A 15139-nucleotide genomic window follows, 5' to 3' on the forward strand; every position below is an offset into this window, starting at 1 on the left:
AGTCACCATCCCTTAGCCTGCCCTACCTCACAGGGTTGTTGTGAGGATGACATTTGCGGGAGGAGAACCACCTTGAGCTCTTTGGAAGAAAAGGGAGGCATATAAATGTAGTGATAAATGAATGCTTCCTTTTAAAGAGGACAGAAAGTGGTGGCTCTTTAAAAGGGAGGAATTAAGCCCATCATGGCTGCTATTTTGATTGTTCCACCTCTGCCGTGCTTGTTGTGGCAGCTTCTGGTTCATATATGTATGGCAGGCAATTATTTGGATGTGCTTCTCCTTACCTCCCTGGTCATCCTGTGAGCATCAGAAGCAAGTGCCATCAGAACGAGTACTTGTAAAAGCTGCAGCAACAGTTATCCTGGGGAGAATTTTATGCCAACATCGCTCTATTTTAAAATATGGATCTCATCCCCTTCTGCATTGCAAGTGTGCATATGACCAATGCAGCAGAGGATGGTTTTCTTTTGCATTGTGTGGGTTTGATGTGTATCTGAAGCCGAACCAACCCTTCTCCCAAAAATGCTTGTGGAGGTAAGCTCCAAGGTAAGCTTTACTGTTTCTCTTTGGGACATCTCAAGGGACAGACTAACAATGCTCTAAGAGTCTTAATTTGGGCCACTTGTAAAGAGACAATCAGATAAGTAATTATTCAAACTCAGAAGCAGTAATTACAAGTCTTTTATAATTTCTCACAAGACTGTTTGATTCTAGTGCCTCGATTTACAACACTGAGAGAAGTATGTATAATATACTATTTCTTAAGAGGCTTGGTCAAAATTTAAGTAAAATTATAATGAAATGTTTGTTGCATATATTAAGCTGCAATTAATATGTTTTCTGCCTCTGTCTGAAAGATAAGATATTAAAATAATGTTGTTAGCAGGCTTCCCACTGTGCGAATAATTTCCTGATATTTGTACAGCATATTATCATATGCTCTCTGTCAATAACCAAATAGGCTATCAAACAGAGAAAATAGTATGATGAAAGTATCATGCAGAAGGACATAACATTGTTTCATGATGACTAGCCAGTATCATTTTGTATTTTAAAAATGAATGATAAGTTGATTCAAAGCATACTTATAAAGTCATTAAAGCAAGTTGAAAATTGCCCTCCATTTTAGTCAGCTAGCCTTTTTAAGTCAGAGGGGTTATTTTTTTAAATCAGCTTTGCTTGCATTTTAAGGAGGCAATTAGCCATTGGGTTTGACATATTGGCCTGGTTACCATGTAATGCTAAGTCAAACCATGGCCAAGTATGGACACGCACAATAAAATCACAGGAGCTTCACTCTTCTCTAGATCTTGCTGCTGCCGTGCTACCTAGAGTTAAGCCATGGCTTGGCTTAATGCCACATCTGAACACATGCTCATAGTTTGCCCTGCTACATCATAAACTGCAGCCACAGTTTCTTTTTGTTTTACAGTTCACACTTTGTTGTTGTTTAGTCGTGTCCGACTCTTCGTGACCCCATGGACCAGAGAACGCCAGGCACTCCTGTCCTCCACTGCCCCCCGCAGCTTGGTCAGACTCATGCTGGTAACCTCGAAAACACTATCCAACCATCTCGTCCTCTGTCGCCCCCTTCTCCTTGTGCCCTCCATCTTTCCCAACATCAGGGTCTTCTCCAGGGAGTCTTCTCTTCTCATGAGGTGGCCAAAGTACTGGAGCCTCAGCTTCACAATCTGTCCTTCCAGTGAGCACTCAGGGCTGATTTCCTTCAGAATGGAGAGGTTTGATCTTCTTGCAGTCCATGGGACTCTCAAGAGTCTCCTCCAGCACCATAATTCAAAAGCATCAATTCTTCGGCGATCAGCCTTCTTTATGGTCCAGCTCTCACTTCCATTTCATATGGTTTGGCATAGCATCATGTACAGACTGTTCAGAGGCAACCCTCAAGTTTAAATGAAATACATTAAATCCCTATGCAGAAAAAACTTTTCCCAAGATTTCATTTAGCTAAGGTACTCATGTGCAAATGAATTGGTAGACTATGTTATAACTATGTGAGTGTTTGTTATAACTGGACAAGACATTGGTAACTAGTGGGTGTTTTCATTCATGAATCTATGTTCTATTTGGCAGTTTGCAGAATGATAAGAACAATCCTTTCTTTGGTTGGTTGGTTGGTAGGTAAGGACTTCACTTGGTGATTTCTACTAGAGCCAGTGTGGTGTAGTGGTTAAGAGCGGTGGACTCGTAATCTGGTGAACCGGGTTCGCTTCCCCGCTCCTCCACATGCAGCTGCTGGGTGACCTTGGGCCAGTCACACTTCTCTGAAGTCTCTCAGCCCCACTCACCTCACAGAGTGTTTGTTGTGGGGGAGGAAGGGAAAGGAGAATGTTAGCTGCTTTGAGACTCCTTCGGGTAGTGATAAAGCGGGATATCAAATCCAAACTCTGTTAATAACAATGGGAGGCCTTTTACCACCTCCAAATACTTAGGTTACACAGATTCCCATCTATAAAGCAATTAAGTTGAACTACTTGAATTAAAATAGTGTATTCTCATTGACTTCAGTGAGGCTAAAATAAATCTCAGTCTTGCTGCTAAAAATCACTAAATTACTAAAATCACTGTCCAGTATAAGGAAATCCTTATCCAAACATTCTAAATATATGGAGTAAAGGTCAAAGCAGCAAGGAAGTGGTATATTTCCAAGATAGCATGTTAAGAAATCTCCCCCCTCCCCCCAAAAAGATCATGGAATTAGTAATTTGTGTTAACAAATGGAAAGTGGTTAAAGTGCCCCTAGGTAGTTGAAATCTCAGGGGTCCTCTTGCAAATTATCCCCTAATACGTTTTTTATTTTAGTGGGATAACATTGAACTAAGAAAACTTGATTGTAATTTTCTTTTAAGATCAAATCAATATTACTTTTATATTTTATTGTGGGGCCCCTAAAAGCCTTCAGGGTCATAGACCTTTGCCTATTCTGCCTGTTTGGTAATCTGGCACTTGAGTGGTTCTGTCTCATATGGTATCAGATACTGTTACCTCAATCCACATGCCCATTTGTTCTCAGGTGTGCACATAGATATGTTGCTCATATATGATATAGGAAATTACCGTATTTTTCGCTCTATAACATGCACCAGACCATAACACGCACGTAGTTTTTAGAGGAGGAAAACAAGAAAAAAAAATATTCTAAACGAAATAGTGGATATATGATTTTTGTGGTTCATGCTGTGGCCACAGACATGTGATCTGACAGTGAGTTTGGAGTAGCCGAATGCAAAAATCCTGAGGATCCATGTGGATCCATGCTTTGTAACCACGGAGGAGGGAAGGAAAGGGAATCATGGATCCTCTGCTCACGACTGCAGCAGATCCCCCCCGCCACCCACAGGCATTCGCTCCATAACACGCACAGACATTTCCCCTTACTTTCTAGGAGGAAAAAAGTGAGTGTTATGGTGCAAAAAATATGGTAATTCCTTTATGTGTGCATATCACAGTTCCTTCAGTGAGGGAGCATTTGCAAGCAGAGAGTTTTTCAGCTCGCATCAGAGTTTATATGGCTGTAAGTAATTGTGAATCTAACTATAGTCTTCATAAAAACAAGGCTACTTTTCAGGGAACAAAATGCACCATGAAAATTCCAAGCAAGGAAACCAAGTGGCTGGCAGGATTGTAGTGCGACATTGCAGGTGGTTTACCTGTGATTTGTGGGTGTTTGTTGACACAAAACCCACAACTGACAGTGTTTGCCTGCTCTGTAAAAAATAAACACCCAACATTCTGGATTATTATTTTAATAGGGTTATACATAAGAATTAGATTCCTTTGGCCACAGGAAGTAATTGTTAGTCATGATTAATATCCCATCTAATCTCTCTCAATAGTTTTTGTGAGCAATGCTACTTAAGGTGTCTAAATGTACTAGTGGGAATTGAAAATTATAGTGTAGGCCTCTTTCACTAGCTGAAATATTTTAAACCTTATTTCACTGAGGCCAGGAGTGGTGTCAATGTACTTTGTGTGAAAAGTGCAATAGAAGCATTAGTATTTGACAGCCCTTGTTGAAATAAGTGAAATTAATGGAGCTCTTTTCATATACGACAAGGCCATGGCACCCCTTTCATGCTGCTTACAGACAGAGAAAAGTCAATACTTTTTTATTACTTGACGCTGACCTACATTCTGCACTACAAGTGCCAGGCCCACTAATTGGTTTCAGTTGTGAGGAAAGTTTGCCCCAAAGAAACATTGGAGCAGATAAATCAATCTTTTTAGGGTAGCTTAGTGGTTTTGAGCACTTGAAATGACATTTGTGTTGTATTGACAGAAGGGGCTGTTATACTCATTTTGTCATGTCAGAAGCCCTTGTACTAGTTGGAAGTGTTAACCAGTACTAATATATTTAGGCGGGAAGCCCCCTCTTTGCTAGATCAACATTTTGCCCTAATAGCAGATTGCCGTGTTTGCTTCTCTCCCTCTCTCTGTTAAATAGCACTGCATGGCCATTAAAAGGTCACAGAATGTCTTGCGGCTTCTCAGTTCAAAGCTCTAATTTTGCCATTACAGGCATTAGGATTGCAGGGAAAACTTGGGCGAGGACCCCTAGAGTTAAATGGAGGGAGCCATATTTGTACCATTGATTTGTAAACAGAACTTCCTACAGTGTCTTTCTCAAATATCTGTGTCATGAAGTGCTCCCGGGTGGTTTATTCAAAATAAAAACGTTGTTAGGATAGCAAAGGATCGTCTCTTAAAAGAATACACATCTTCCTATTAGCATCTAAGAATATGGCAGGCGAGTAGAAAACAAAGTCTACCAATTGCATGGTTTTAAATAACAGCGTCCCAATGATAAATGTAGAAATGATCTATAATTATTTCACAGATAAAATAAGGATTGTACAAACTTTGATTTGAAGTGACATGCATCATTTTCCCACCCCCCCGCAAGCTTGAAGGTTTGTTATTTTAGACTTGCAGGATTTAACCTCCTTTCGCCGGGCCTGTAAGATGGAGCTTATTCAGCCAGCTAGCCCTGGTGACTATCTAATGTTTATTGGATGGATTTCCCCCAAATTGATTTTTGAACTTTGAACTTTATTGTTATTCATGCTTTTATACTGTATTTTATGCTGCTTCTATGTTGTATTACAATTAAGTGTTTTAAATTTATTGTTAGCCGCCCTGAGCCCGGTTTTCTGAATTGGGAAGGGCGGGGTAAAGATTTATTATTATTATTATTTATTAAAACTGAGAATCCTGTCTAAGGCTGGATCTAGACATGTCAAAGAAGTGTTTCAGTTTAAATTGTAAATTTAAACCGGGAAAACAGGTAAGAGAAAAACAGGACTCCACATCGCCATCAGGTGGTATAATGTCTGGTGGCATAATATCACACATACAACACCTATAAATCGCTTTTTCTTTACCAGTCTCCTATCTTGCTAGGTTAGCAAGAAAGCTTGCTACGGTTCCTCACTAAAAGGAGTATGGCAAGGTGACATTATGACAAAATTCATCACTAAAAAACTAGTCTGTACAATTTATGCAAACTCTCCTTAACCACTTTATGAAATCATTATTTATCTCACAAGTTTTATATACCGCTTGATTGTAATAAAACCCCAAAGCACTTTCCCAAAAAAACAACAACATAGACTAAAGGTACTAAATAACTATATATTGTTACCAGTGGCCCTTTAGTTAGGAGGTATTGCCTTCTATCTAATGTTTTGCTTCTTTTTTCTCTAAAGTATATGGCACTTACATTTTTATGCTGTTTCTCACAATGATACATGAATTGATTGTAACTGACTGGTTTTTCTTTAAATAGATTGCTAAGCCCTGTTCCCACACAAATATGATGTCATATTTTTTAAAAAAATATATGTTAAATGTCTTCAGTTCATGTATATGCAGCTTTTGTGTGTATAAATCACCTGCTCATTCAATATGTGTACCATTTGCTAAATTTTGACACAAATGTAATGAAATAATGCATGTACAAAAGTTCATTTTTCAAAAACATGGGTCCTGCTGTTAAACCCATCTATGCATGCATCCACTCAATTGCAAACCTCAGATATTATTGAAATAGATATTATATATTGAACTCCCTAGTTTAAATCAAGATATAGGCACATGCCTGTATAGGCCCTGGTTCAGAGAACTCTTTGAGCTGCAGAAATGCTGCATACACATGGCTGTGCTGGCTGATAACTGGTGCCCAATGACCAACCTTTTGCAAAGGTAATCACATGATAAGACATATTGCTTAATCTATAGGTTATATATGCATTTTCCAGATTGCTGGATACAACCAGTCTCTCATGCAATAGGCTTTTCAGCATTCAGCTGGGGCTATGCATATATATATAAGGGACGTGGGTGGCGCTATGTGTTAAACCACAGAGCCTAGGACTTGCCGATCAGAAGGTCAGTGGTTCGAATCCCCATGACTGTGTTAGCTCCCGTTGCTCGGTCCCTGCTCCTGCCAACCTAGCAGTTCGAAAGCACATCAAAGTGCAAGTAGATAAATAGGTACCACTCCGGCGGGAAGGTAAATGGCGTTTCCGTGCGCTGCTCTGGTTTGCCAGAAGTGGCTTAGTCATGCTGGCCACATGACCCAGAAGCTGTACACGCTGCTCTGGTTTGCCAGAAGTGGCTTAGTCATGCTGGCCACATGACCCAGAAGCTCCCTCAGCCAATAAAGCGAGATGAGTGCCGCAACCCCAGAGTCGGCCACGACTAGACCTAACAGTCAGGGGTCCCTTTACCCTTTACCTTTATGCACATATATAGCCTTAAATCTTAATTGCACTGATCATCTCTTTAACAGGAAGACAGGAGAGCAGTTTGGGAGGTGCTAAATCCAGCCTCTGCCTACTCCTCCCAAACTGTGAGTGAGTGAGTGTGACTATTGGCATCCATCTGTCTCAAGAGACAATGGAAGAGTGCATCATTGGTAATAAGGTCGAACTGTTGGAGAGTTACAGCAGTCTCAATGGAAAGGTTGCTGGTAATGGTGGAGCCCAGGTAGACAAAATTGTCTACCTGGTCACCAGTGCTGATACGTGGAGTGCTGGCGACTCCTGACCCAAGATGTTGGTGTTTGCCAGGCTGATGGTGAGGCTGAACTCAGGCAGGCTTGGGCAGAATGGTTGATGGGTAACTATACAGCTTCCTTGGGGAGTGCTGCCAAGGCTGCATCATCTGCAAACAACATCTTGCAAATAAAAAAGCCATCACATTTTTGTCTTGGCATGGAGACGTGCCAGGTTGAATAGACCACTGTCATTCCTTGAATGAATATACACACACTGTCTTTCGTCAAGCTGAAGGCGTATGAGAGCAACAGGGAGGAGAATATGTCAAAAAGAGAGTTGGGGGGAGAACAGCTTACTTACAAAGCAAGTGAATTTTCGCTGCTGGATCAAGCGGGAGAACTGTTAATGCAGCACTTGTTTGCATTCATGATTCCCCATCCAGAATTGGAATATTCAATCATAAACCTGCCTTCATGAATTGAGGTCACCTACCTGGATTGGAGCATCAGATTGTATTTGTTGCATTGGGGCAATAGTCTATAAACTGTTGTTCCCTGTCATCATTTTCTTTGCTGCATTCTGTTGAATTGTGTGTATGGGATAATTAGCCCACATGGCAGTCAAATTGTCAATACATTGAAAAGGTCCCTAGGTCTAGTTAAATCTTGTCAGTATAACTGTAGTAGACTGTAATCCCTTGGAAGATAATGGGATCAGAAAATGAAAATGCTCAAAAAAAGGATTCAGAATTTTATCATTCAGCTTTAGGTTTCTTTGGGCATGTTTATTCAGGCTGTAATTTATTAGGCCTTCTATTATAGCCATATTTTAAATAGCACAGGCAAGTGCATTCCTGGATATAATACAGGTACACCACAGTATAAGGAGGAAACTTTCTCTCATCGTCTCTTGCTGTTAGGCTTACCTCAAGGAAAAGCTTGAGAGTCCAAGGATGTGGGAAATCCTGAACGCTTTTGCACAGTCTGGTGAGACTTTATCTCATATGCTACTGATTCAGAAATACCAACTTCCTTGTCACCCCATGTTTAGAAATATGGTTGTCTTGGGGAAAAAAATGATATGATGAATGTTTTGCAATAATGTAACATTTTGAAATGGCTCCACTCTGTTTTTTTTTTTCTTTTGATGATTTTCCTTTTATGTACTTTCTAATCTTTCCCCCCAAAAATGTGAAACTGAAAAAAAGAAAAGAAAAAGGTTAGAGCTTTAGACTAGTGGATGACTTTTTTTCTGGAATAAATCAAGAAAGGTACACAGAGTGACTATTGTCAGATTGCATTGTATGCCCCAGGGTTTTACATTTCATTTCCGCAGAGAACGCTGCAGATACTTACTAACCATGGGAAAATAGTATGGTGGCTTCATGTCATGTTACAAACTATGCATGTTGTTTAATTAATATCACCAACTGAAATATTAAGTGGGCCTAGGCCTGAGTATTCTGTTGTGAAAGCTATTACTGCTGACATTGCTAGCTCTATTGGCACTGACTCTCCCTCAGGGCTTGCCCAAAATATTTTGCTTCTTGAGGCAGAGAATAAATGGTGTGCCTTCCCAAGTCAAAGTGCATAGTATCCAAAGCTGATTAAGTTATTTTGGCATACGAGGCAGAAAAGTCGACAAGCACCTCTCCCCCTTCATGGCAGTAAAAATAATAATAAAATTAGAACAATTTACCTCCCTTTCATGACACCTAAAATCATAAATTGTAGAGTTGGTAATCTAGTCCAGTGGTAGAAAAGGCCACCTCACTCAGCCTTAGGGGTGAGGAGCCAACCACTGACTCTGCTGGCTAGGGTTGATGAAAACTGGAGTCCAACAACATCTAGACCAATGTTTTCCAAACTTGGGTCTCCAGCTGTTTTTGGACTACAACTCCCATCATCCCTGACCACTGGTGCTGCTAGCTTAGGATGATGGGAGTTGTAGTCCAAAAACAGCTGGAGACCCAAATTTGGAAAACCCTGATCTAGAGGACCACAGGTTTCCCATTCTGCTCTACCTAATGGTAGGGCCAGCCCTGTTAGAATTCCTTCTTTTCCTGCTACTGATCACTACTGCCACTACAATTACCAAAAAGAACAAAAGGAACAGAACAGTGTCACCATTCAGAAGAACAGTAGGAATATATAATCAGCAACTTCTGTCTCCATCATCAGATCCAGTTGTTTGAATACTTGGCTGTGAGTGTGTAGCGCAATAGCCTTTAAACAAGATAAGCAGTACAGCTGCCAACATAAAGTAATCTTACGCTGAGGGAATGAATGGCGCAGTGGACTTCCTTTTTGTCATTTTGACTTGGATTTGAAGCCGGGCGTGGGCTTAGTTCCAGCTCAAAAAGCCATTCACTTCAAAGGCACCTAAATTGTCCCAAGGAGCTAATTCTGGCAGTCGGTTGTTATTGTTTAGCAACTCATCCTAATAGCAAAAGCCGTCTGCTCTCTCCAATCAGTGCTTATTTTGGGGATCAGAAATGACTGGACCTTGTTTTATGCAGACGAGAGTGGTAGGAGCAGAGGTACACTCTGAGAGGAATGCTGACAGCTGTTTTCCTGCTCATATTTTATTCTGATTTCCTAATAAGTTAATTATGATGGGATGTTCCTCTCATACCCTCAATAGAGCCCATGATTCTTATCAGGAACACAGAGCGGCTGACAAGTGTTGTTTTCATTGAGTACAGGATAAAGAGAAATGTGTATATTCTCTGGGTCTGTCACATTATTGGAATCTGGCACAACTCCCCTCCCGTCCCCTGAACATCTGTATTTTAAAAAGAAGAAGTTTCTAGCTCTCATGGTAAATATATTGTAAAGAATCAGAAGCCAAAGGGGTGCTAGTCTGTTTATTGAATGGACATTATTCTGCCTCTCTGGCTATCGCCCACGTAGCCCCTGTCCATCCCCCATTACTTGATATGCAAAACAGCACATTAAATACAAGACAATCTGGGAGGGTGTGATATAACATGAACATAGATAGCCCATACAGAATCAGAGCCAAAATTCAATATTTTGCTGGAGGGCAAGAGCCAGAAGTTCTAGTCTGAAGCACTGCCAAGTCTACGGACTGATTCAAAGCTGGAATTTTAATCACATTTGAGGTAAAAGAGCCAGGAAAGAGTTTTGGTTCCCTCCCTTAAGTGCTCACTGGTGTACTCAGGAATGTGACAGATCATTGGATCCTGATTTTTATTAAGAAATGTTAAAAAGAGAGAGTATGTGGATACTGTAAATATTTACAAGATGTAACTGAAACTATATTGTTTGATAAATACAGACAATTAAAGATTCAAATTAAATCAACCGTAAGTAATTGATAACACTGAAACTGTTAGGTGACGAGGAACATTATTTTGGTTCATTCTACATTTTCTCTTCAATCTGCAATGTGTATGTGTCGGACTGTTATAATGAGTTGAATGTGTGTTTCCTTTTAAAAATAAAGTGTATAATATATAACTGTATAATCTACATGTTAAACTAAGATACTGGAAAATTCAAAAGTGTGTGTGTGTGTGTGTGTGTGTGTGTGTGAGAGAGAGAGAGAGAGAGAGAGAGAGAGAGAGAGAGCTCAGTTGGCATAGCATGAGACCCCCAGGGGGTTGGACTAGATGACTCTCATGTTCCCTTCCATCTCTGTGATTCTATGATTCTATGGACAATTTATTCATGCAGTATTTGTCCTGTAGATCTCTTTAAACTGAACTGAAGTGAAAAACAAACCAACCATGATATAAAACACAAACACACGCCATAAAAAAAAGCCAGACTAGATTGCCCATCTTCTTCCCATGAACAAGGTGGAAACAGAATCCTGCCTTCCTGCTCCATCCACCCAGCATGTCTATTCCACCAGATGTTTACATGCAGTCATAATAAGTTTGAATAGAATGCCCATGTGAAAAATCCAACCTATGTAGGCTCATATTACACAGCCTTTGGGGCTTGTTGGAGTCAATCAACTGCACTTTTTAGACCTATGTACGTTTAACTTTTTATGCACGCATTCATGTGAGGATGTTCAGGTGCAGCCAGTAAGTGGTATGAGAAAGTGTAGTATTGTTACACTGTCACACACTGGGAGATTATCAGGGAGAAAGTTCCATTCAGTCTGGGCTGCAGTCAATATAACATGAAATGCTCCAATTTAATTTTCCCTTTTTGTTTTCTCTAGGACTTCTTAACCGTGCTACCATCGATTCCCCTGTTTGCAAAGTTTGGCCAAGCCTATTCCAGAGCCGGAGCAGTAGTGTAATTTCTCTACCAACCCAGTCTATGAATTTTTAAACACTTGAAATAAAGGGGTTTTTTTGTTTTGAAAATGTGAAGCAAAGCAATTACTTATGATTGCCATGTATTATCTGCAGACAATCCTCATATACAACCTAGTTTTGGAATTCTGAAATAATGGTTCTAAGCAACCAGCAAGTTACATCATGCCACATTTTGTGTGTGAAGGACATCCATAGAGACAGATCTCCATCTTCAGAAATTCTTAATTGAAGGTATTTCTAGTCCGTTTTCTCTGTTAGCAAGATTGCAGATCAAAGTAACTGGTGGAATAAGCTCAACGATCTGAAGAATTAGATCAATTTACTTACTCAGGTAAGAGATGTAGCCCTTTTGTCTGTGGAGAAAATAAATGAATAAAAAATGCTTACTCTGTTAATAATGCATTATCATCTCCCTGTGATTGAAATGATCAGTTGATAATGTGATGTAATACTCATATTGGCAAAGCACCATGAGGTGAATATATATGCACCCCATTCCTAAATATATGAAAATGTCAGTGCTACCATGGGAAGTAGTCATGTTGTCCACCCGGCTCCTCACATGGTTCTCAGTTCCTGTTGTTACTCCTATAGTAACTCTTTCTCTTACTCTCTTGCTGATCCTTGTCTCTTTTTTTATCACCGGTACAGAGGGCATTCGGGGTTTATGTCACCAGTTTAGCTTCAATATAGAATTTTCTTGTTCCCCTGGTCTGCTTCTTAGGTATTCCTAGTACATAGAACTGGGGTGAAGAGCCCTCACAAAAGTTGTCCACACACAGGCAAATTCTTAAATGCTAGGGTAGACTCAGCCATATTATTTTACAAACTTCCACAGTTATCAGGCAACATCAGATAACATCAGCTCAGACACAAAGAACAGAGAAATCAAGCTCTCAGGGGCAGGTGCAACACATACATCATTTTCTAAATGACAGCAGTACAAATCAAATATGCCAGGCATTTTTTTCCAAGCATATTTGGCTGTCTTTTTGTACTTTTGAGTAGCTGATCAAATTCAAACTTTTGTAAGTTTTGTATTTATGTCCTGCAACGGGAAGCGAAGGTCCTTTAATTCTGGTAAGTGAGGGACACAACCCGAGCAAGTTAATTTTGCCAAATAAATCGGAGTGCTTTTGTTCTTTGTTCAGGGGGCTGAACAGAAGACACTCGCACAAAGGTGTTGATGAATAAGGGACACCATAGTAATTTTTAGATGTGAGGGCTATCTCTTTGATTGCTCCAGCTTCAAGGTAGTTCATCTCTTCATGATAATTCACCCTGTGTTGTTACTTATCTTTCTACCACATTTTCCCATCAGTCCGATTAGAACTGGCAATGCCTTTATCAGATTAATCTTTCTTTCTTGGTTTCTTTTAAATATCTCTGACCCCAAGATAAACATAACCTATGCCAAGCAAGCCATCACTGAAGCTGCTGGAGTTTTCAGTTGCTGATGATACACTGCATATATTAAGGTTAAAAAGAGTACTTCCAATTCACTCTAATCCACTCACTCATCTATTGTGTAGCCTTTATTCAATCTCTTTTCTTTTCTTCCTCCCAAACAGGGCAATTTTAATAATCCTTTCCATGTGCAAAAATATGCCTGCGATTTTTATGAGACAGACTTAGGAGATGACTACACTATACCCATTTTTCACTAATGTAATTTTGTAGGAAAGAGTGCACTTAAAAGCAATGGATATGGATGTTATTTATTTCAGAAATTCATGCCCATGTCTACCTCCAGGCATATCTTACTACAACTACCGCTTTGCAAGTTGAAAGCTGGAATCCTTCCTCTAACTGCTCGGCTAGGAGTTGTTAAACCACAACTGAGGCAATTAAATAGCTTAAAAGAAGAAGAATGGAAAAGGGCCCTTAGTGTCACTTCCACTTCCTTCTGATTAAAGAGCAGTATTAGTTCTTCACTGGCAGTTCAGTTATTTATTTAAAATGCTTTTATTCTCTTATTTGGCCCTCATCTCACTATTGATTATGCTACCAGGAGAACAACAGTGTCTGAATTTTGGAAACAGGTTCAGGGGAGAAAAAAACAACTTTTCCAATTTGGGGATTGTGGAATAGCTCAGTTTACCCAAATCAAACCAGGGTAGGTTCACCCTAGACCAGTTTTAACTGTGAGCTGGACAAAATTATGATGGACATTATATTATGACTGACACCTGAGCAATAGAGGGGCTAGCCAAGTCATTGTCACAAGCACAAAACATTTTAAAATGTCAGCAAAAGCATCTTTGGGGCACCATGGTATAAAACAAAACTACTCTTTCTGCCCATTATTCAACCTCTACCTTTCGTTATAATTATGGTTTATGGTGACAACTGATATATGAATCAATATATGGCACCATGGCAGTTTCAAGGTCCCATCGTTTACACATTTCCTGGTAATACAAGTCATGGCAAAATCACATCCATTGCAGAACAGCCTTCTCCCATTCTAAGTAAATCAGAAACTTTGTGACCTTTTGAGTCTTTACCAAGATGCTGGCAAGGTAAGAAAATTTGCATAATGTGGATGCCTGCAAGGATATAAAATGTATTCCAGAACAACTCTCACAAGCTTGAAGAATCATTGTTGACACAATTCGTCCATCTGACAAACTGGACCCTAGTTTGCAAAAGCTTGCCTGGTGGCTTTTAAATGCTTGGACTGGTGTGACTTGTAGTCCAAAACACCTGGAGCACTAGACTGGCAAATGCTGCCTTATCCCTAAATAAATTTGCTGAACTTTAAAGTGCCATGGGAGTTTTTTAATACATGAAAACTAAATCAGACAGTGGTCAATTTTGCCCAGTATTGTCACCCTGGCATGAATGCAGATAGTAATATTCCTAGCCCAGCTACCTACAATACTAGGGCTTGAATCTGATACCTTCTACACACACACACACAAAAAATTTCTGCTTTCTAACCAAAAATTATGCCTTAGTAAAGAATAACAGACCAACCACTGGCACATTAAATTTTTGTGGCATCTTTACTCTGTATTCACCAGAGTTACAAACTAGTAGCCTAAACCCAGTTTCATCAGTGGGACAGCACAAGGCAACTTCTCCAACCCATTATCCGTAGAAAGGGGGAATTAAGGTGATTGCCCCAAGACAGAAGCTAGTAACTGCAGTGGAATCATAAATACTGTACTTTTCCGTGTACTGTATAAGACTATGTTTTTTTTTACTCTAATGTTCAAAATCTGGGCTCGTCTTATACACAGATAGTATCTCCTGTTTTCTTAAATTGGAGTCCTCCAAAACAGAGGGTGTCTTATACATGCGGCCATCTTATAGACGGAAAAATACGGTATATGGATAAATGGAGGCTGTGGAAGACAATGTTTGGGCAATTTAGAATACCTCGGAGGTCCAAATGCATCCTTATGGGTCACATATATTACTCGATACCCTGCTCTGTTTTCCAGTCTGTGGCACAAAAAAGCAAGACTACCACCATGTAAAAAATAAAAAAATCCAACTTACAACACTCTCCCCCTCCCCAAACCAAAGTAACTTCTTTTTTTAAAAAATGCACAATTTATTCCAGTAATGATATAGATGGGTTGTTAAATTTCATTACTAACTCAGTATTCCAGAGCTCCTGATTATAAGGAAGCAATGTTGAATGCAAGTCTTGTCTTTTCGAATAATAAGTAAAGCAAAGTAAGTGTGTGTGTGTGGTCTTATTGAATGCTTAAAAAAAAGGATGCTGGATTTTATCAATGTAATAAAGGAGGAACTCTAGAGAGAGCCAATTTTATTTCATCTACTATATTGGTGAAATCCCTCTTCAGCCTTACCC

General features: G+C 39.8%; 1 protein-coding gene across 1 annotated transcript in view; it reads left to right on the forward strand.

Moving 5' to 3' along the window:
• Positions 1-11711, forward strand: part of SPATA17 (spermatogenesis associated 17) — a 73750-nt gene extending 62039 nt beyond the window's left edge. Inside the window, 1 exon segment of the mRNA XM_079968934.1 lies at positions 11214-11711. Coding sequence (XP_079825060.1) covers positions 11214-11294 — 81 coding nt within the window. The 3' untranslated portion in view covers positions 11295-11711.
• Positions 11712-15139: the final 3428 nt, after the last annotated feature.

This window comes from Podarcis cretensis (assembly GCF_951804945.1).
Source record: "Podarcis cretensis genome assembly, chromosome: 3".
In the NCBI taxonomy this organism is placed as follows: Eukaryota; Metazoa; Chordata; class Lepidosauria; order Squamata; family Lacertidae; genus Podarcis; species Podarcis cretensis.